The sequence below is a fragment of the Cavia porcellus genome, unplaced genomic scaffold (assembly GCF_034190915.1).
Source record: "Cavia porcellus strain 051 isolate PalLab524CR breed Dunkin Hartley unplaced genomic scaffold, mCavPor4.1 scaffold_29, whole genome shotgun sequence".
Taxonomy (NCBI): domain Eukaryota; kingdom Metazoa; phylum Chordata; class Mammalia; order Rodentia; family Caviidae; genus Cavia; species Cavia porcellus.
The window spans coordinates 8,020,638-8,043,653 of record NW_026947512.1 but is presented as its reverse complement, the minus strand read 5'-3'; the positions used below and the strand labels follow the sequence as shown (position 1 = coordinate 8,043,653).

The following is a 23,016-nucleotide window of genomic DNA, read 5'->3' as shown; positions in this document are numbered from 1 at the left end:
TTTAGGGCCCTCTCTGTTCCAGTATGATTTTAAGTTAATCACACCTGTAATGACTCAATTTCCAAGGGTTATGACGTTAGCATAATCTAAAGGGAATACAATTCAATCTATAAGAGGCTTTAAACAAAATACCCTATTTTTTGACTTTTTATTGTTGCTGTTCTAAACTATTACATGTAGCAGAATGATCTTGCAAAAAGACAAATGGGTCCCTATGTAAAACTGCTGTTCAAAACTCTTCCGTTTATTGGTTGTCCTTTCTCCAAGTTAAGTGTAAAATTTATGACAGACCGGTGCTCTCTGCCTCTCCACCTTCACATGGAACCTTTCTTCAACTTGTTATTTCGGCGCCAAACACTGGCCTACTTTTCAATTCTCAGAATGTGGTATGCTCCCTTTCACCTCAGGGCATTGCTGTTGTCTCTGCATGAGATTTTTTGCTCCCCCTTTCTCCCTTTCATATTATTATTCTACACAATGCCTAGTTATGATTTGAGGCTCAGTATAACTATCAGTTTCTTAGCAAATGTCCTTGATTGCAAAACAGTAAGGTACCTTAGTATTATATATATGTAGCATTCTGTGTATTTCACCTGTTATAATTGTAATTATGTGTATAGGATCTTAAAAAGTTAATGGCCGAATTAAATTAATCTGGCATTTCAGCCTGAAGATTTCTACAGTCTGTTTCCCAGTGTTAGTAATGAAAATTAGGAAAAAAGGGGTCATAAAAATTTGCTTTAAAAAAGCAATTTTGTGATATATGAGCCAAGACCGCTCTTTCCGATCCTTGCCCAGGTCAGTGAAACTAGTGGAGCCAAGAATATAGGATTCCTTCTTTTCCCCAGCTCCTCATATTGGAGTGCTTTGTTCACTGCAGTAACTGAAGTGCAGAAGATGGGGAAAAGGCAGAAAAATATATTCGACTACTTAAATAGGTAAATTATATGTTGTATGAGTTATAACTCTATAAAACCATTAATAAAAGACGTTTGTCTTCCCTAATAAACTGTACAACCTCCTGCCCTGTCCACAGGAGCCGCGTGAAACCATGGGTGCCTGAAACTATGGATAGTACTGAACCCTGTACTTTTTCCTATACCTAAAACACAAATATATGAATTTCTTTTTCGTTTTTATCGGTACCAGGGATCGAACTCACGACTGCCTGCTTGCAAGGCAGGTGCTTATGCCGCTGAGCTAAATCCCCAGCCCCCATGAATTTCTTTTTTCCTTCACAATTTCATGGAAGATTTGTTCTTACTGTATACCTTAGCAACCTCAGCATATGATTTTTTTCTTTCTGTGTTAAGTCGAAAATTTATGGCCTCTACTAATCTCTATTCATCAAAAAGAGCAGTTTGTGTTTTCATTGTTTGATTTTTTCATGCCTAAATCTTGAAACTTGAACAACTACTTCTCAGATAACAATATGCAATATATTAACTAGTGTTAATTTCCTACTATTTGTTTTGAAATTCTGTGTCATTTCTATCCTTTTTTCTGTTTCTATTTTAAAATAAAAATAAAAAATAAAAAAAGAAATTTTATGGCCAAGCATGGTGGTGCAGTTTGTAATCCCAGTACTTGTGAGGCTGAGCCAGAGGGGTGGTGAGTTTGAGCTCAGCCTGAACTATTTTTTGAAATATTCTCTGTGACAGAAAAACTTGCACACACACATACATACAACACCCAGAGAAGAACTTTATGTCTTCTCTTTGGCATATCTGAACTGCCAGTGTCACTATTCGAGTGTTTTGGAGCCATTTCTAAGTAAAGTAAGTGTTACTCTTGAACCTAGGCATTGTGATACTATGACAGATGATACTGAAACAGCTACATGGGGAGCATATACCTTGTATATACGCTGCACACGAAGATGTATCACATTCCAGGCAGGACTGCATGAGAGTTTGTTGTTCTATATGGAACAGCGCACAATTAAAATCTGTGATTTTTATTTGTGAAAGTTTCCTATAATATTTTTGGATCACAACTGACATCAAGTAAATGAAATTGTGGACTGTAAAGTCGGAGATAAAGTTGTGATGGACTTTACCGTACATGCTTTGATGTCACCAATGATGTTTGTTTTATTAACTATTATGTTTAGACCTTACAGTCTTCTGTTTTAGAATTTATCTGAAAAATCACCTGAAATGTGAGGCTTGCTTTGCTTTTTTCTCTTTAAAATAAATTTGAAAATAATTTTAGCAAACTGTGAGTGCCAAGAATGCCTGGCAATTTTTCTCTTAATTTTGACTTTTGTTAATAATTGTAGAGTTCCCATTAAGATTTCTACTCACTACAAATCAAGTTATTAAAAACCTTATTCCCTAAGTAGAAATTTAACAAAAATGTAAAAGATATGATAATGATCCAAGAAAGATATATAGAGGGCACTTTTTAGAAAGTAGGTTTATTAGGGAGATTACTTTTTCATTTTAGTATTAGAAAAGATATTAGTGCTAGCTTTTATGATTTAGCATTCTTTTTTACTTTTTATTTGTACATATTTACAATACATGGGAAACACATCCATTGTAGGGAACTGCTACATATACATATCACATCTTAATCTTTTTTACTTGCCATATCCTTCCTTTCCCATCCTTTCCTTCATCTCTAAATACCTTACCAATCTGAAAAAGATCTACATTTTCCCTATCATCTGTTTTCTATTTTGCTTTTTAAATTATTTATGCTTTAGGATAAATAATTGTTTAGCCTATTCTTGATTAAAGTAATTAGAATGATGCCTCTGTATATTTATTTTAAATTTGTGCTAGGCTAAAAATAGAATTTTTCTATGGGAATTTAAAATCAGTTTGATGAGTGATTCACACTTTTTAAAAATCTTCCAAATACAGTAGAAAAATATTAGCTTATGAATAAAATTGTCTTACATATTTTGCATGATTGTACTTTTTTAAATCTTTCTGTGTATGTATGTATGTGTGTATATGTATATATACACACACGTGCACACACACACACACACACACGATAGAAAAATGCTCTCCAAACTGAGCTATATTTTCTTTGGAATGTGAAAGGATTCTTCAACAACTTTTGATGTATCTGTATAGTATGATACTTTATTAAAATCATGAGTAAGGCCTGGTAAAGGACATCATACAATGCAAACAAATATTTTAAATTTTGTGTTACTATATTTGACCCAGTTTTTCAGTAGTTTGTGATCGTTTTGTATTCTGACTCTGTGCCCATTGTATGTATTAATTGCCCTCAGTTCTGTGTTACCTGTAAAGTTAATATGTATTGTTTATCCATATTACTATAGGAATGAGTTATTAATGCGCTATTAGAAACTCTAGCTTCCTATGCTTCACTCCATGGATCCAGATATTCCTCATGTAATTGTGTCTTGTGTCTTTTTTTATAAAAACACTTTAGTTATGGACCTGAGCACTAGAAAAGGGTTTGATTTGCTAAATCTCAAACTCATATCTTGCCGTTTCTTGCTTTGCCTTATATTCAGTGGGCATTGCTTTTCCTATTTGTCCTGCCTCCTATATCAGGCTCCCAGCCATTTTTTCCTGTATTTTTGTTTCCACCTAGAAATAAAAGAAACCGAAATCATGAAGTTATTGAATATCTTTTTACTGCTTTAAGCCTATTTTATTTCCTTTATTCTCTTGCACCTTGTTTTTTGACTAGATTTAACACTTTGAAACTATTGTCATTAATAGTAGACTGGCTTGTAATTTATAAAATTACGCATATTTATAAAAACTAGGTACTTGCACATAAGGAAAACATTTTTGCATTAAGTTCTGGCTTTGACAAAATTTTGATTATACATTAGCAAAATATGTTTAATCATATCTATGTTTGTAGTGTATTGAAAACAAAAATGTACCTGCATGTAAATGTTGATGTGATAAAGATACACACTTTGGCAAAATTCAGTGTGACAGTAAATTGAATGTCACAGAACCCATGGTCTGGTCTTTGTTTTGTCATTGAGAATTGTATTTTTTTTTTTGTCTTTTTCGTTTTTATCGGTACCAGGGATCGAACTCACGACTGCCTGCTTGCAAGACAGGCGCTTATGCTGCTGAGCTAAATCCCCAGCCCCGAGAATTGTATTTTAAGCTTTCTTTTGCTTGAAAATGGTCCTAGTATCACAGTAAATGTAATTGCCATACAGAATCTGGTGAGCTTGATCGCATTCAGGGTGGTATGGTCATAGATTAGAATCTGATTATGAGTAATGCTTGTTAATTTATAGAGGCTCTAAGGGCCAAATAGAAAGTGGCTTTCTAAAGTTAAAAGAACTCTTAAATTTTTTCCTAACTTTTGAGCGTCTTATAATTGACTCTTTACCTATAGAAGTGAATTATTTTCATTAATATTCATTAAATGTTTTAAAGCTACTATGCATAGAAACTCTTCCATTGTTCCATAATATTGGCATTATGACGCTCTGAATGAGGGTTAGTATTAGGAGAGAAGCAGAAAGTGTGGAGGTTGTTCCATTCATATAGCTCAAAACTCCCTGCTGTTTCCATCATTATCAAACATCTCTTTGGAACTCTTAATTGCTGTGTCCGTAGATGCTGCATATCCAGTTTCTATGGAGTCTCTATTTTCCTTGTCACTTTCAAATCTGCATTTTGAAAAATGTTTGTTTTAAATATTTAAGTGGAAAAAATAAGAAATCATAGATGTCCAGAATTTAAATGGCATATGCCATTAATGGAAAACACATTCCAGAAATAAATTTGAGATATATATACTGCAATTATGTATTTTTAGCCTAACTGAATAAAGAAGAGCTTAACTACAGTTTTATCCTAGTCACTTTTTTAAAGAGGCTTTTTGAAAGCCCTGTAGACTTCTGAGACTTTCAGCAACAATATATTCACCTCATTGCATTTCCATGTTGTTAATACTATTCTAGAATAAATAAATTTACATACTAAATTCATATGACTTCAAGTCTAAAAGTAAGGAAAAATAACTTTTTTTAGAAAAGGCACAAGAGGAAGAAATTACTTCTTTTTTAATGAAACAGTACTCCGTAACAAGAGGAGTGTAATTGTAAGGATTAAAAATGTTTTTAAGTGCATGACATTTTAAAGTGCATACTTAGATATGTATTATGAAGTGTCATTAAAGAACCCCAGCCTAGTTTTTTCAGAGTCTATTTAATAGAGTATGTATATTCTTCATTCTCTTTTTCTTACTCTTTTGTTGTCATGTTCAGAATGTCAAAATGAATAACTGAATGGTAGCGGAATATTCCTAAGTATGTTATCTGAAGGAATATTTGGTAGCAAAATCATTGTCCTTTCTGTGCTGGAAACAGTAACTAGTAGGAGAGAAAGTGGGCAGGCTTCTGAGTATCATTAGGAAGGTCTGCTCTTGGGCTTTGTATAACTGCAGAATATTTAAAGTTCCTGGTATCCCTGGAACAAACTATTTATGCTACCAATTGGTGCTTGTGTTTCAATGACGTCATATAATTTACAGATTCACACAATAAATCTCTTGTTTGTGGACCTACAGAGGAGTTCAGATAGTTTTGGAAAACTACCTGACTCTACCCATAGGAATTAAGGCAAAATTGTCAATATGGTAAGGCTAGTATGTCTCTGGCTTTAATTTTAAGGAAAGACAGACAGTTCATTACTTAATCTTTTGAATTTGGATTCAACTTTTTTTAGGAAACAAAAATTCTCATTGCTGTATTTTTCATGCTTGCATTTGAGAAGAAATACACGTTTTTATTCTAATTGAAATTTGTAGAGAAATAGCTTAGGAGGGTTAATTACTCTTTCCATGCTTAGCCATTAGCTATGAAATGGTAAGAGGCTTTTAGAAGTTGGAGTGTTTGAGCTAATTGGTTAGATTAAAACACTGCTATTAAAAAGATTATCCCGAAGCTCTTTCTCAACCGGGAAGGAATTGATAGACTGATCCAAATGGTACACATTAGGTTGAACAGATTGGCTTAAATAATGTTTCTTCCCTTATATTTTACTTCAGCTTATAATTGTTTCTCCAGACAACAGGCAGCAAGCTAGTTGCCCTTCTGTTTTAAAGTTTGCAATCAAGAATGATTGGTAGATTTTTGGTACAGCTTCCTTTCATTTCATACAAACTTGTATGTTTTTCTTTTTCAGAATATTTCTGTGAAAGTTTAATTATATTCCTGAGTCCTGAAAAGCATTCATAGTTTAAAAGTTTTCTCTTAAATTTTATTTGATTTTAGCCTCTGATAGTTGTGAATGGAGCACCAAATGGATGTGTTTTTTTCATATGTGGTAAGAGAAAAAAAGACACATTTTTATTTGGTTTGTATAGTATGATGGCATTGTTCTTAATATATGTTATTTCTCATTATTTCTCAGCACATCTCTGTAAAGTAGAGAATACATTGTTTCCATTTTAAATGATGGGGATATGGGAAATTCACCAAGTATCTTTTTTTTTTTTTTTTTTTTTTGTCCTTTTCCTTTTTATCAATACCGGGGATTGAACTCACAACTGCCTGCTTGCAAGGCAGGTGCTTATGCTGCTGAGCTAAATCCCCAGCCCCATTCACGAAGTATCTTAAGTAGTATCTCACAGTTGAGAAGTGATGCAACAGGGATTCCTTTTCAGACATTTGAACTCCTTCTAAAACCTGTGTTCTTAAACATTTGGCCTTCTTCCCCCACTCCCAACAATGATAATGAGAACTAATAAATATTGAGCACTTTTTTTGTGTTCCAGAAATTGCTCTTAACTTTTTCTAGAGTAATAATCAGGTAACTTAATTTGGAGATGTGGATCTAGGCATTGATTCCAGTTTGACTGTGAGCCTTACTCTGCCAGGTTTCTGTGGGTAATTCTTGAAGATACTTGAAAACAGTTTATTTATATGTATTGAAAATCTGTTATGAATTGTTTTAAGAAACAGTATACAAGAATCTCAGCAGAGGTCAATATGTGCCAGGGCTGTTTGAGTTAGCTTCCTGCCCTTACCCTCAGCCAGTCTTTGGACTATAGAGCATCTACTTTCAGCTCTTTAGAGGCTTTCCCCAGTACCTACCTTCCTAAAACTCGATTTAGCCCTGACATATACACACCTGAAACTATTTATAGGCTTTCATAGTTTAAAACATTATTTTACAACGTTTAGTAGTACATTTTTCTACTTTTAATGTTTTTAGTTTTTTTTTTAAATCAGTACAGAGGATTGAACTCAGGACCGCCTGCTTATGAAGCAGGTGTTTATGCCGCTGAGCTAAATCCCCAGCCCCTGTTTTTAAAATTTTAAACTCATATATATAATCCTAATATTATTTCCTTTTATAATCAAGAAAACAGAATCTTAAAAGAACTGTATCACTTGTTAAAGAAAACACTGTTTCTCTGCTTACAACACTTTGGATACCAAATGTGTGGTTTTCTCTGGACACCAAGTGAGTGTCCTAAAATTCCATTCAGCTCTGACATCATCTTTCTGAAGTTAGCACTGGCCACACAGATAAGTGCTTGGACCCACAGGCCTGCCTCCACTTCATATACCAATCGCAAGTCCTGACTTCCTGCTATACATGCCCAACTTGGCTGCAAATTGAAGACTCCTGCAGCTCCCTTCTCAGATTTGACAGTTTACTGTAATGACTCACAGAATTCAGGAAACATTATTAATAGGTTTTATAAAGAAAAATATAAAGAATACAAATGAACAGCCAGATAAAGAGGTACATAGACCAAGGTCTAAAAGGTTCTGTAGTTCAGGAACGTCTCTCCTTGAGTTTTGTAACACATGGCCTACCTGGCATGTGAAAGTGCTAATAGTGTAGCTCTCTAAACCTCACTGTTTAAGAGTTTTTAATGGGGTTTCATTACATAGGCATAATTAATTAAGTAATTGGCTGTTGGTCAATAACTCAAAAATCTCATTTGAACCTCACAAAAACACCTAAAGGCATAAATGCTTTCATTATCTCTATATTAAAGACAAGTAAATTGATATTCAGTTAATTTGTCCAACGTCACACAGGTTGTAAATCTTAAAATCAGAATCTTTTTAAAATAAACTTTTATTGAAATAAAATTGCAAAGAGAAGAGTGGACTACTAAGCTAGATGTATGCAGTTTGCTGAGTTTGCATAAAGGAGACTTTTAATGTGTGAGTTATACCTGCCAAAGAAATGGAGCATCTCAGAAGGGGCTCATCTTATGCCTTGTCCCAAGCATATAGTTCCACAAACTAAGTACTATTAGTTAGTTTTAATTTAGATTATTTTTACCCAGTTTTGAACTTTATATAAGGTGCATTGTACATCTTATTTGTTCAACATATTTCTGAGATTCTATATGTAGACATAGTCCGTTCTTGTTGATATGTAGTATTCTATTTTGTGAATTATCAGAATTTATTTATCTACTGTTTGTTTTCTCTTTGGATTGTTTCTAGCTTTTGTTATGAATAATGCTATTATATTTGTCTTTGTATGTCTTTAGATATACATGTGTTCACATTCTTTTTGAGTGTATAATCTACTAGCGGAATTGCTAGATATATCTGTTTAGTTTTAGTAAATACTAAGTTTTCCAAAATGATGGTACTGTTTCACATTCCTACTTCTAAATGTTCCACACTGTTACCACTACAGTTAGTATCTTTTTTCTTCTGGTTTTAATTTTTCCCTGATGACCACTGAAGTTAACTTTTTTTTTACATGTGGATCTTTGGCTAATCTTTTTTGTGAGATGTGTGTTCAAGTCTTTTGTCCATTTTTTGGTTGGATTGTCTGTCCTTTGTTTTTCTTTTAAAAAAAAATCTTCCCCATACTATTTATACATGGTTTTGTTAGACAAAAGTTTTCCCCAGCAATCTACCCTCTTCTTTACACGTTAGAGTGGTTTTCCTTAATCCTGTTCCCCTTTTCTGAGGCAGTAACTTTTGACTTTTCTTCCTTTTCATTCTAGAATTTATACATCTACCTTAATTCTAAATAATATTCATGTGCTGCTGCTTTTTATTGATAGTCAATTTAGATCTTTTTATTGATAGTATCTTTTTATTTCTAGTATCATTGTTATGGTAGATAGGAATTTAGTTGTCGCACAAAACTATTCCAGCTCCCTTGCCATTGAGTTTTTTGTTGTTGTTGTTGTTATGGTGGTAGTTACTGTTGTTTTGGTTTGTTTGCTTTGTTTTGGTTTTGTTCTAATCAGCATTCAATGTTTATATTCTTATGCATTCACTGAATGTGGTTGACTGTCATTATTTTCCCTTTACTCATACTTAAATTTCTTCATATCTATTATTTTTGTCATATCTTCCTGTAGTTTTACAGTACCCTTCCACTCAAGGTCAATAACATCAGGAAACCTATTGAATCCAGTACTATTTTATTTTTTCTTGGAGACATTCCTCATGAACACCTCCTATTCGGACAGGCCTATTTCCTTAATAGCCATCCTCTTAGGAGTTTGTTGTACTGTCATTCTTGGAATTCCTTTTGCCTTTCTCATGGGTCTTATTCCCTGTTTCCTGGATCTTCCTCTCATTTAAAATACATTTCCTGTTTTGTTATGGCACATCCACAGTAATGTCAGAGGGTGGCACAGCGGCAGATGGCATGACATGATGGCTAGGACCATGCCAGTCTCTTTAGTCAAACTGCTCCAGTCTGGCCTGCTTTTGTTTGGTGGATAGTTAGCAGCCTCCATTTCTTTTCGTCACTATTTTGAAATATTCTTTGTTGTTCTCCTGTGGTGGAGGAGCTATTCAAAAATCAGATTACTTTTTTGTTTTCTTGGCTCACTCCTTGTATTGACTGAATGCCCTTGTCTGTCAAAGTTATTTTATGTAGAAACTAACCTCTGTGACTGTCATGAAGTCATAAAGGAAAAGCCTTGTTTTGGTTCCAGTCAAAAGTGTTTCTTGGGGCTGGGGGTTTAGCTCAGCGGCATCAGCACCTGCCTCACAAGTGTGCGGTCATGAGTTTGATCCCTGGTACCGATAAAAAGGAAAAAGACAAAAACAGTGTTTCTTAAAGACTTGTATGTTAAGAGGTGGGGCTTTGGAAAGTGATTAGATCATGCGGCACTAACCTCATTGACAGATTATCTCATTGATGAGTTCATGGCTGAATGTGCTATTGAGAGATGGGGCCTGGTAGGAGGAGGTAGGTCGTAACCTGGAAGGCTGTATTATGCTGGACTCCTGCCCTTTCTTTTTCTCTCTGGCTCTTTCCTTGTTTCTTTGCTTCTTGGCTGCCATCAAGTAAGCAGCTTTCCTCTGCCAGGATGATTCTGCCTTGAATCTAGTCAACAAAGGACTGAAGCCTCTGAAACCGTGAGCTAAAAATAAATCTTTTCTCCTTTAAATTGAGCTCTCAGGTATTTTAGACACAGTGATCACAAATTGACTACCAGTACAGAAAATTGGTACCAGAGATATGACTGTACAAGAGGTGTGACTCAAGTCTTTGGAAATTGTTTGTGGGAGAAGTTTGCAAAGCTTGGAGTTATGGACCTGAACTCTAGAATATTGTAGTAGAAGTTAGTAGACAACTCTGGGGGGAGCTCAAAAGACCAGAATATTGATAGGAATGTGGACAGTGAAGACTGTTCAATGAGGTTTCAGATGGTAAGTCGTATTCTATTGGGAATTGGGCCAAAGGCCATTCATGTTATGTTGACTTTTTTCAGATATTTTGGTCATAGTGACAAAAAGCTAATATAAGCCTTAATTCTACAGGGCCCTTCTTTAAGAGGCAAGAGATACCAGAGCTCTCTCTCTCTCATGTGGGAATAAAGTGAAAGACAGCTATCTGAAAACCACTAAGAACCATCATTAGGAACTAGTTGATTGGCACCCTGATTTTGTACCACCCATTCTCTAAAACTATGTGTGAAAAGAAATATCTGTTATTTCAGTCATCCCATCTGTGGTATTTTTTTGAAGGAGCCTGAGCAGACTAAGCCACTCTCTTACTTTAAAGGAGCATGTACCACAATAGCTTCTTGAGAAACAGTGCAGAATAGGTAAATTATTTTAGACCTTAAGTATCTAAGATATCTTTATTTTCACACTTCATTGTTGATTTAGCTAAGTGAATACTCTAAATCAGTGGTGGCAAACCTACAGCATGAGTGTTGTTTTTCTTTTAAGACAAAAGATGTTAATGTATGAGTTGCTTTTTATAAACTAAAACCTGAATTTTGAACTTTTTTCAAATTCTTTTGAATTCTTGTGTTGCTTTTCAGAAGTTTAGATCCACTTTTATTTCTGATATTTTGAATGTAACATGTTTTTTCTCAGGGATAGGTTTTGATAGTTACTGACTTTGCTGGGTCCTCATTGAATTTCACTCTGAAAATTCATGTCCAATTAGTATTGAGAAACTTCACTAATAATTTTCCCATTCTGTTATTATTTTTTTCTATTACTTTTATCTTGTCTTAATTTTCTTATCTTTTTTATTCTTTGTCTTTTTATTTTCTGAATTTTATATTTAATTGTATTGAATTGTAGTTTTCATTTTTATTCTTGTTCTTAACACAAAAGTTCATTGTAGTTCTATGACTATTGCTTTTCATTAAAACAGGTGTCTTGCTTTTGTTTGATAGTTGTGAAATCTCCTGTCTCTTTTTGGATAATAATAGTTTGTTTTCTTTCTGTATTGTTTTTGTTTCCTTCAGGGTGCTTTTTTATTTGTTGGTCTCCTTGTTTATTTTAAATCTGTATATTCTCATGGTTGAAGCTTTCCTCTTACCTGTAAGTCTTTGTTTGTGTGCTATAAACTAAAACTGATTAAGTCTGAAATCGGCTTGTCTACTGATGGCTGTACTGTAAGATAATTCTGATGGACTGTTTGTTGGGACTGTTTTTGTTAGTAAGTTTGGTCAATTTTTTCAGAATGTTCTAAGGCATTTGTACTACTTCTTTACAGTGTTTATCAGAATTGTTCCAATTAAATTTATACCATTTGTACACTATTTGATGCTGTTACATGTAAGTTCGTTGAGTTCAGTGACTAGGTCTGTCTTGTTTACTGTTATATCTCCAACAAAAAGAAAACTAAGGAAAAGCTCTATTGGTATGCTAGAAAAAAAAAATCTTTAGATTGTGAATAACTAAATTGTAACTATGCTAGGTGTAGCACTTTGAATATATTTTTTGTTGTTGATAACAGAGATCGAACTCATGACATTGCACTTGCCAGGCAGGCACTTATGTCGCTGAGCTAAACCCCTAACTCCAGCCATAGAACTTTGAACAAGTAATTTTATGATGAGTCATCTCATTTTAGTCATTTAGCTTGAGGAAATGTGATTTACTGACACTAAGATAACTCTACATTGTTTCCCTGAAGATGCTCCCCCTCTCTCTTCTTTGCTTTTTATTCCTGCTGGCCATTATTTTTACATTTTCTCCAACCTTACCATCATTCAACAATTCTTCCTTAAATTCACTCTTTTCTCCTTATTTGTTGTAATGTGTATTTATCCCAAATGTCTGAACAGTTCTCACTATCCAAATATTTACTGTAATAACTTGGAAATTTGTAACTTGACTATCCATATTAAAATATTACTAAAAGAACCCCACATTGTGCATTCTGGCCAAAAATGTAAGTTGCTGAGGAATCTAGAGATGATTTAATAGGTGTGTTATCTTGTATCAATTGTTTCTCCAACAGGACTGTGTTTTGTGATCTCATTATTTAAGGTTTTATGCAGTCTTAATACTTTCTAAGATAATGGGAGAATTCTAGGGCAGTTAGGAAAGTTTGTACTTAGAAGAAGAGATAGAAATGAAAAAAACTAATGAGACAAAAGACATAAAGTTAACCATGCATATATTATTATGAATATAAGTTGTATCTATTTGTGAGAAAATAAGTACAACTGTGATAGTGCTGCTAGTTTTAAATAGTCTTGTAGTTAATTTTATTTTTAATGGTTTTTGCACTTATTATGTAGCATTAAAATGATCATTATGGCTTACCTACCTTGCCATATATGTTTATGGTATAGAAAGGAATATAACTTGTAACTGATACTATGTAGTATGTATAAATGTGTTTATTCACAGCTTATTAAATATTAACTGATTTTTGTATTAGCATTTGTAATATAGAACTTTTTGATGGATTATTTAGATGTTTAAGAATATTTAATAGGACCCAGTTTGAAGATGGTGGCTTGATAGGCAGCAGGGTAGAGAGCCTCTCTGAGAAAAACAACTCAGATGCTAGAATTTAACAAATGGAGAAGACTGGATGAAAGGAGAGGGATTCTCATGACCCAGGAAGAAACTGCGGCAAAAGAAAAAGAAAAAAAAGGAAGGAAGGAAAAATATGGAGGAAAGACTAGAAACAAGCACTCTCACTGGGACTGGTCCATGCTGTGCTGGGCATGCCTTGGAGTCAACAATCCAAGGTTGTGCTGAAGTCATAGTTACCAAAATTGGGAGTTGGTGAGCCCAGGACCCTTGGTGGGAGGATGTGGTGTAATGGAGAGTGGAACGAATGTGGAGAGCTGCATTAATCCGTGGTGAGTGCTAGAAATTGGGTCCCACAGAGGGGGTGACTGGGTAGAGGACATGTTGGAGTTGGGCAGGACAAGTCTGAACCTGGAACCGCAGTGGCATCAGTCGGCTCCCCCTGGCCCAAAGAGGACTGGTGGGATCTCCTTGGTCTGGGTCACACCCCTAGTTGGGACCCAATAGCCGGGGACGAACCTGTCCCGAGCCTGTGATGTCCACACAGCACAGACTGATGTGCTAAACGCACTTGCTGGCTGACTGGCTCAGAGGAGAGGGGGCCAGCCCACATCATCTTTGTGTGCACCTCTGATCAACAGTAAACTGGAGAAAGCAGCAATCTCCTAGCCAGCATGCTTCAGAAAAACTGTAGGCAATATGGAAAGGGCCTGAGACCTCCACCATACATCTGTCTGAAAGAAACCAGAAACATGAAAAGAGAAAGAAACAAGAAAAAGCCTCCAGCCACTGACCCAGGGAAAATAAGTCCAGGAGAGGTAAATACAGAAGAGATCGAGAGCAGCAATCATGCAGTTATTGGCCACAGCATCAGCGGAAATAAAGAAATACTTTTGTGACCTCATAGATGAACTTAAATCTGAAATTCTAATTCAAGTGAGGCAAGATATGAAAAGATTATAAAAGAAATGCTAAGCACCTCTGAAGAAGACACAGATGGAAGAATGTAGGAACCCAGAAAAAGGAGAGAAACCCTTGATGAAGTATATAAATAAAATATAGAATACATGAAACAGATTCAAAGAGATTACCAGGAAATTAAAAACTCCATTGAAAGCTGGCAAAATTCCTTACAGAAACTAAAGTTAGACTTTCAAAACTTGAAGATAGATTTGCAATGTGTGATCATGAAAGAAAGGTTCTCTTAAAAATAACAAGGAACCAGGAAGTAACAATACAAAGGCTAGAAGATGACAAGAAGATCTATAACTTAAGAATAAAAACATGAGCAAAACAGCAGGAATAAACACAAATGAATCACGAAGACTATTCACAGAAATAATTAAGGAAAACTTCCCAAGCATAGAAAAAGGAAATGATATCCAGATAAATGAGGCGTACAGAACTCCAGCCAGCTACAACCAAAACACATCTACACCCAGACATGCAATAATCAAGATCCCAGAAATTCATCACACGAACAGAATATTAAAAGCAGTCAGAGAAAAACAGATCGCCTGTAAAAGAAAACCCATCAAAATCACGACAGACTTCTCAACACAAACTATCAAATCAAGAAGAGCTTCAAGCAAAGTATTCCAAGCCCTGAAAGAAAATAACCTCCAACCCAGATTGATGGGCCCTGAAAAACTGTCTCTCAAAAGTAATGAAGAAACAAGATGCTTTCATGACAAAGAGGAACTAGGAGAGTTCATGTCCACCAATCCAACCCTACAAAAAAGAGGGAGATATTCTAGAGAGAGAGAGAAAAATACCAGGATTCCAGCAACAGTGGCAGAGAGGCCTCAATGAACAGGACAGACAGTGGAATGAAGGAGAAAAGCAGACAATCAACAGTAGAAAAATAGCATAGCAGAGATGAGGCAGAGAAGGTTGGCTATAATCTCTAACATAGATGGCCTTGATACACTAACAAAAAGAAACACAGGCAAAGTAGATCAGGAAATAGGGTCCATTGAGATGATCTGTATAGGAAATATACTCAACCTGAAAGAGGGTTAATAAACTGAAAGTCAACAATGAGAAAACGATACTGTATGTGACAGGGAACCAAAGAGAAATAGGGACAGCTCATCCAGCACCTCCAGATAGGTGGTTGGAAAGTCATGACACTTTTATGCAGTGGAGAACTACTCAGCTAGAAGGAAGGAAAACTTTGAAGCTTTAGTAGGTAAAGGAATACAGCTCAGATCAAGCTCAGGGGTAAAAAGGTTCAGTACCACTTTGGTAAATAATGGTTACCCCCCTAATCTAAAAACTAAAGAAGTTAGAGGGACCCAAAATGTACAAGGCACCCTGAGAAAGGGCAAGGAGAGGAACTGTCTAAAGAAAGAAGGCTGAGGACATTGTTAATAGTGTATCAGGATTTAAAAGCCACAGCCTTTCACTCTGTTTAGTTTGATTTTATTCTGTTCCAGTCTATCTACTTGTACTAGATTTGAGGGCATAGACAGCTATCCCAAAAATAGCAGAATATACTATGGTAACCTTAATTTCCTGTTAACTTAAACTAAGCCCTGTATTACTTACATTGTCTTACTATGACTGATCTTATTCAAATCTGGTTTGTTAGACCGCTGTCTTGTCTTGACTGATTTTATTTGAATTTGGTATGCTTGATAGTATCAAGTCTAAGAGTAGAGGCAACTACTCTGAAGATGACAAGATGCAATAGGATACTCATTCTGGTTTGACTATTAACTGCTTTTGAAGTCCTACAATGTCTCCAATGTTGTGTTTTTATTAATATTGCTATGCAGTGCTATGTTCAATTATATTATGCCTGATGATATAGACAATTCTATTGAAAATAACAAGAGACATCATAGTAACCACTATAGATCACCTAGTATTGTGGTTTTATGTCTTTTTCGTTTCATGGTTTTCTAGGAATTTGTATTGTTGTCTTGTTTTGATCTGTTTTTCCCTGTAATACAGAAAGGATAGGTATACATGTAGAGATTCACGCATGTGTAGAATTTCTAAACAGTTTACGAGAATAGATTGTATAATGCACGATGTAATGAACAGAGATACTCTGAAGAAGAGACACTAAGATACTGAGTGCTAATTCTGTAGCATTATGTAGCGTTATGATATAAAATCTAGCAATACTATTATTCACTGTTCAGAGTGGTATTAGTCTATTTTCTTTTGTTTAATTTCAACATACGTAAAGATATGGACAGCTATTTCAAAGAGAACGAGAGACTTATGGCAGCCATTGTTGACTTCCTCTATTGTCTGGTCTTGAAGACCTAAAATGCCTTCATCATCCTGTTCAGATCAATTTAGTACTATATTGTTCAGTATGTATTCACTGTGTGTGAACATAAGAACAACTGTTTGGAAGAAAATAAGAGACAATGTGATAGACAGTAAAGATCACTGGTGGTCTTGCTTTGAAATCTGTGTTTCTTAAATTGTTTTCTTATGATCTATTTTGTTCTGTTTAATTTTACTCTTTTTTTTTTTTTTTTTTTTTTTGTCTTTTTCATTTTTATCGGTACTGGGGATCGAACTCACAACCGCCTGCTTGCAAGGCAGGTGCTTATGACTGAGCTAAATCCCCAGCCCGTAATTTTACTCTCTTTAAAATAAAAATAAAATTTAAAAAGAATGTTTAATAATACTTGGGAAAATTAGAGTTTTAGGTGAACTTGAAGTAAATTTTCTTTTTCTTTTCTTTTCTCTCTCTTTTTGGTACCAGGGATCGAGCTCACAACCTTGTGCTTGCCAGTCAGGCACTTACACCACTGAGCGTTCTTGAACTACATTTTTTTCTTATTCTATTTTCTTTTCCTATTTCAATTTTGATTTCTGAGTATTGCTTAGTTCTTAAAAGACATGCAAGGCACAAAAGAGAAAAATATTGAATAAAAAATACATGAATAAATAGAAACATAAAATAGAGTTCCCTGTTATGTGAGAATTTGCTCTTTAACACCTTTGCATGAATAGATTAAGAAGGATGTAATGCTTTTTCCCTTCTACTCTAGATCAGTGGTGGTTTGTTTGTTTTTTGATAAAAAGAAGTTTTTCTTTTCTGTCGTAAACGTCTGGGTTGTATCAGGACACAGTGCATTGAGTTGAATTGTCCACTTACCAGGGAGCTTGGTAAAGATTCTTTAGAGTGGCATGTTATTACCTCTGTCATAGTTTTCTCTCTGTACTTAGTGATTTGTGATTCAAAAAGGTCACAATTTAAAAAAAGATATGTATCTACCTGAGGTTTTTATTCTAGTTGACACTGTGGCGAGAGAGAGAGCAGTTAATGATTTTTTATGTTATCAGATGCTTGACGTTTTTTGTTTTAATGCAGTCTGCCTTCTCTTTTAAGTAGGGAGGTTATGTCACAGTATTGGCTACTTAGCCAGTTTTTAAAAGCACGGAAACTGATCTCACAGTACTAGTAAACTACTTACTCTTTTTTCCCTCTCAAGTAAGAATCACATTCCTTAAAAGTTCTAATTCTTCAAACAGCTGTTCCTAAAAGAAAATGACGAGAGTCAGTTTAAAAAAGAGGCAAGCATGGGGTATATTAACATAGGAAGAAGTACTGAACGCAACAGAAGGAATGTGCACTAAATGGTGTTTGAGATTCTTAATGCAGTTCATTTTTTTCTACCAGTAACAGAAACATGAGACATGAAAAGGACCTTAAGTTTTGATTATTTAATAATAGAACACCATGGTCATGTTTTAAGAGCCAGACTAGTATTTTCTTACACTTTTCTTGAATTAGCACAATATCTTACTTTGAGAAAAACTTCCATATGGTGTTTTTTTTTCCTTCTAAAGATTATATAAATGGATTATCTTAAGTATTTTGTATTTTTCTGTTTAAGGATTTTAGTATGGACTACATAGATGTGTCACGACTGTTAGGATTGAAGGAAAGTCTGTGATAAGTACCATCTGTCATCTTGACATCATTCATAACACTTCATTCAGTTACGCAAGCAGTGCAGTTGCTTATGCAGTACTTACCCCAATGTGGGAATTATGGGACTTATTTTTTCTAATGTTTGCTTAAGAAGTGGAAGAAAACCATGTGTTCTGCTTTGCCTGCTACTTCACGGCACACATATTTGTAGCAATGTAAACTGAAACAGTGATGTGGAATGGAGAAGCAAGGTAGAACCATCATAGGAATCATTTCCCGTCTAACCAACTTCTTAAAATAGCTAGGTAAGCAGAAAACCGAAATGAACTCTTTTTTTAAAAAGAGAAATGTCACATTTATCAAACGTGTATGTTTAAATAAGGTTTTTAAGGAACGTACTGCTTTGTTACCAGATAATTTATTCTACCCTGTGATGGAGCAGAGTTAGAACCTCAGTATTGAGTTACAGTAGAGCTGAAACTGAGAGGGAAGCTGCAGAGGGACTCTGCAAATGTTAGTATAAGGAAATTATTTACTAGGAGGAAGTGTTCTATCTCCTCTCTCCCCTGTCCTTCTCTTGAAAAGGATGGTGAGCATAAGGATTTATGGGCAAAGACCAATGATCAAGTAGCATAAATGTTGTGCCTTTGTATTTCAGAAGGAACTTAAAGTGGTTCATTTAGGTTGAGACTCAATGTGAATTCAGTTTTATAAATAATTATGATCTCAGTGAAAGTATAATATTGTAAGAATGGAACTTATATTTCTATAAATAAGACACATTGGACTAATTTTATGCTTTAAACAGATTGAATCATTTATTAATATCTTTATCTGTGTTCACGTGGCCATACTTAAATCTACTGGGACTATTGATCTGGATGGTTTGTAATATAATTTGTCATTGCAAAGTTTCATTATATTTCAGGACAAAGCAAAGTTTGTATCTTTATGTTAGATAGTTGTAAGTTTATGAAAATTTTTGTTGTTCTATTAATGAGATATTTCCTAACATTTTGACATAGTATAGAAGGTAGGAAGGTAATGAAGATAAAAATAAAATTAAACTGTTACTGGCCCAAATGGGTTTACCTTTCTTTTCTGTGCCCTAAGATGAAAGAGAGTGAATTGATCACAGGTATATTAGGTCTTAAGCAGAAAGTACTAATACATTTATTAAATAATTTGGTTACATATCTCCAGTATATAATAGGCTGCTTTTCAGCAGCATGTTAATTACTGGCCATTGTTAAGAATCACCTCGACTAAGGCTAGGGATTTAACTGAGCGGTGGTAAAATATGAGGTTGTGAGTTTGATACCTGGTATCAAAAAAAAAAAAAAGAATCACCTGTACATGGCAACTTCTACAAGTTGCTTATCTTCTAAGAAAAAATTTAAATATGTGCATACCTAATTAAATTTCCAGCTCTATCATGTGATTTTCTTGGGGGGGGGGTCTTTTTCCTTTTTATCGGTACCGGGGATCAAACTCACGACTGCCTGCTTGCAGGGCAGGCACTTATGCCACTGTGCTAAATTGCCAGCCCTATCATGTGATTTTGTTTCATCTTCATCTTATGATAGGCCATGATGTACCTTTTTCCCATTACTGCTTAACACAAGAAGTCTGCTGCTGTTGTTTCCTTGACATAGTAGTTACTCAATTTTTATTGACATTTGAAGGGGCCCAGAATCTGATTTTTTAGATTTAATCGTAGACTAAAAGATGTAGCATTTTGAATGCTGTTTTGAAGTTTCTTGGAAACTTCAAACCTTTGAGTTTTTCCCTTTTTTGAAAAGTGTCTGTGTTGGATTTCTTTGCTAAAACCAGAATTATAGTTGTATAACCTACTTTATGAGTATTTATCAACTTCTATTTGTATTACTTTCTGTTTTATTCTCTTACCTCTTACACTGTTCTTCCTTCACAAACAACTAGAAAGTTATCAGTCCTGTTAATTACTGTTTCAAAATCTGGCTCACATAATGCTTTTCTTACTATTTCAATTTAGTGCAAATTCTAATGGTCCCTTCACTAGACTATTACATTAATCTTTCATTTGTTAAGACTTCTGGTCTTTTTTCCCATTTAATTCATTTATAAAATATGGCCAGATTTTCTGAAAGTGTCATTACCATCCTGCTCTGTAAGCAATGGTTTTTACTGTGTAATCCGTGGAACCCTAGAGTCATAAGGCTGTAGGATCTGCTAGCTTAAAGGTTTTAACAATAAAATTGAAAGATTGCAATTATTCGTGTTTATTATATGGCAGCCATTTTACAAAAAAAAAAAAAAGACATAAACTTGACACTTCAGGAGAAACAACCAACATTACAGTATTGATTGCATATGATAAAATTCACAGCTAAAATGTGAATTAGACTTTCAGAAAACTCAGACTATATCTTGAGCTTGGTAGCTTCCTATTGTTTAAAGACCTTCCTGATGAAGTCAAAATTTTTATGATTATTCATGAATGTGATTGTTTTATAGCATATAATTGGAAATAACATTTACAAGATCTGCAAAACTGATTTAGCCAATATTTTCTAAATGATGATTACATGATGGTTATAAACTCAGCATAAAAGACAGCATAAAAGAGTCATTCAAAAGACAAGGGGGACCAGTGTTTTATTTTTATTTATTGATGAAGTTTAAGTTCATTGATGAGGTTTCAGAGTCCATGTTGTACTGACTTTTAAAAAGTTACTCGGAGCTGGGGATTTAGCTCAGCGGCATAAGCACCTGCCTTGCAAGCGGGCGGTCGTGAGTTCAATCCCTGGTACCGATAAAAATGAAAAAGACAAAAAAAATAGTAAAAAAAAAAAAAAAAAAAAAAGTTACTGCTTCTCAGGTTTTGGTACAGTATTAAAGATTATCAGAGAGTGGGAGATAACGGGAAGTAAAAAGTATTAAAACGTGTTATGTACGTGTACCAACTTCTCACAAAGAATTTAATAATTATGTAATGTAAACATGTATTATAAACAAAAACTGAAAAAAAATTTTAAAAGTAAAAACTTAACAGTTTACACAGTTATACCCAGTTTTAAAGAAGAGGTTTCTAAAGGAATCTATTAAATCATCTCTGATTCTTTTAGTATTTCTAAATTTTTTTAATTTTTGGTAATGAGGCCAGAATGTAATGTCCTCGTACCACATAGGAATAAGGTAGAGCAAATGTAAAATTGTTTCTAATTTTGCTATTAAGATTCTTCTTTGTGATTGTTAGTTATCCTTTTCTCTAGTGAATTTCAGATACTAAAAATAATTGAAAATCAGAAACTAGAAGTCACTAGAGCAAAAAATAAAGAATGGTAGAATTGGTAAGATGAAATAGGATAAAAATCTGAGCTTGTTCTGTTCATGTGGGCTCAGTATATAAGCCCTCCTGTACTGTTAAACCTTTAAAGCCAAGAAAATAGGACATAATACAATGAATGAGGTCATGATAGAATGAATAAATTAAATTTTAGGTTATTTAAAATTTTTACTTTATCTTGTTACTTAAAGAACTTCTTAAGCCTTAATCAAGAAATGCTAAAAAGAATAAAAATGGTCACTTATTTCTTCCATGCATCTTTGTTTGTTGTCACACAAGGGATTGAACCCAAGGGCCTTACATGTGCTAGGTAAAAGCTCTCCTACTGAGCTTCATCCCCAGCCCTCTTCTGAGCAGTCTTAAAAAATGATTTAAAAGGGGGAATGGCCTATACATATACAAAAATAGATGAAACTGTAACATCTGTATAATGTTTAATCCAACTCTCAATTAAGACAGAAGTCTTTTAAACTCAGATGTATTGCTCCCTGTTTTGCTGATCCCTCCCTATTTCATTGTATCTTTAGCACTGCAGATGAATGGTTCAGGATATCAAGATGCTTTGAGACAATGTCTTATTTCACAATAATGTAAAGAAATGAAAACATAGTTCAGTTAGGACAAAAAGATAACATGAGATACTGAGCTTTTAAAAGAATTACTCAGAGTCGTACCAAAAAGGGAAATTAGGTTTTCTGAAATTCAGTATTGATACAGATACCTGTTTTGTCAGGCAACAAGGGTTATGCTGTAAATACAATTTAATGTGTTCTAATTTTTACAGACATATATGCTTATTTAAGATTTATAGCTTGTCTCCTGACCTCATGGGTGTTTATTTTCTTACCTCTTCAGTTTGACTTGCTCATCTTATAAAATAACTAAGTAGATGTATGATATACATTAATACTCATTGCAGTATATTCCTGAGACAAATGAGTCCGTAGTGGCTAAAGAACTTCTAACGTATGTTGAACTGTCATAAAATCTTTGTTTAATGTACTGAACATATATTTATGATGAACATATCCTTGAAGTTTTACAGTTGCCCAAATGAGGGAACAGTTCATATTAAAAATGTTTTAGGGGCTGGGGATTTAGCTCAGCAGCATAAGCGCCTACTTTGCAAGCTTGTGGTCGTGAGTTCGATCCCTGGTACCGGTAAAAATACAAAAAAAAAAGTTTTAAGTAACTAAGGTGGCAATAACTTCTTGGTGTTTAAGTGGAAATGAGGCATTTAAGAATTTTTAAAAGATTTGGCTTTAATAATTGGCACTTTTCCCTTTAAAAAATATGATAATAAAACATTTAGATTTGTCCTTAAAGAAATTGTTTTCTGTTTTTAATATCTTACTGGCCTCTAGTGGTAATATGATGCTATTGTTTAAGTATTTTTAATTCTTAAGAAGCTGTTTTTGTATGTGTTCTGCCAATAACCTTACTCTCTCAGTTCTTGGTGAACTGTTTTCTCAAAGAATACATGAAACATCTTCTTCCTCTTCATTAAAGCTGTAGGCTAGGCTGGCTGACCCTGAGGGGAAGAGCCAACATATGCTGTCCCTATTTGCACTTCAATAG

General features: G+C 34.4%; 1 protein-coding gene across 7 annotated transcripts in view; it reads left to right on the top strand.

The window, feature by feature from the left end:
* The window catches only part of Rasal2 (RAS protein activator like 2), a 305,910-nt gene that overhangs the window by 114,778 nt on the left and 168,116 nt on the right, over positions 1-23,016 (top strand). Inside the window, exon 1 of one of the 7 annotated variants that reach the window (XM_063239665.1) lies at positions 13,497-13,536. The exons of the other annotated variants lie outside the window; for them this stretch is intronic. Coding sequence (XP_063095735.1) covers positions 13,512-13,536 — 25 coding nt within the window. The 5' untranslated portion in view covers positions 13,497-13,511. Of the gene's footprint in view, positions 1-13,496; positions 13,537-23,016 lie in introns of those variants that run through there. 7 annotated transcript variants of the gene reach the window in all.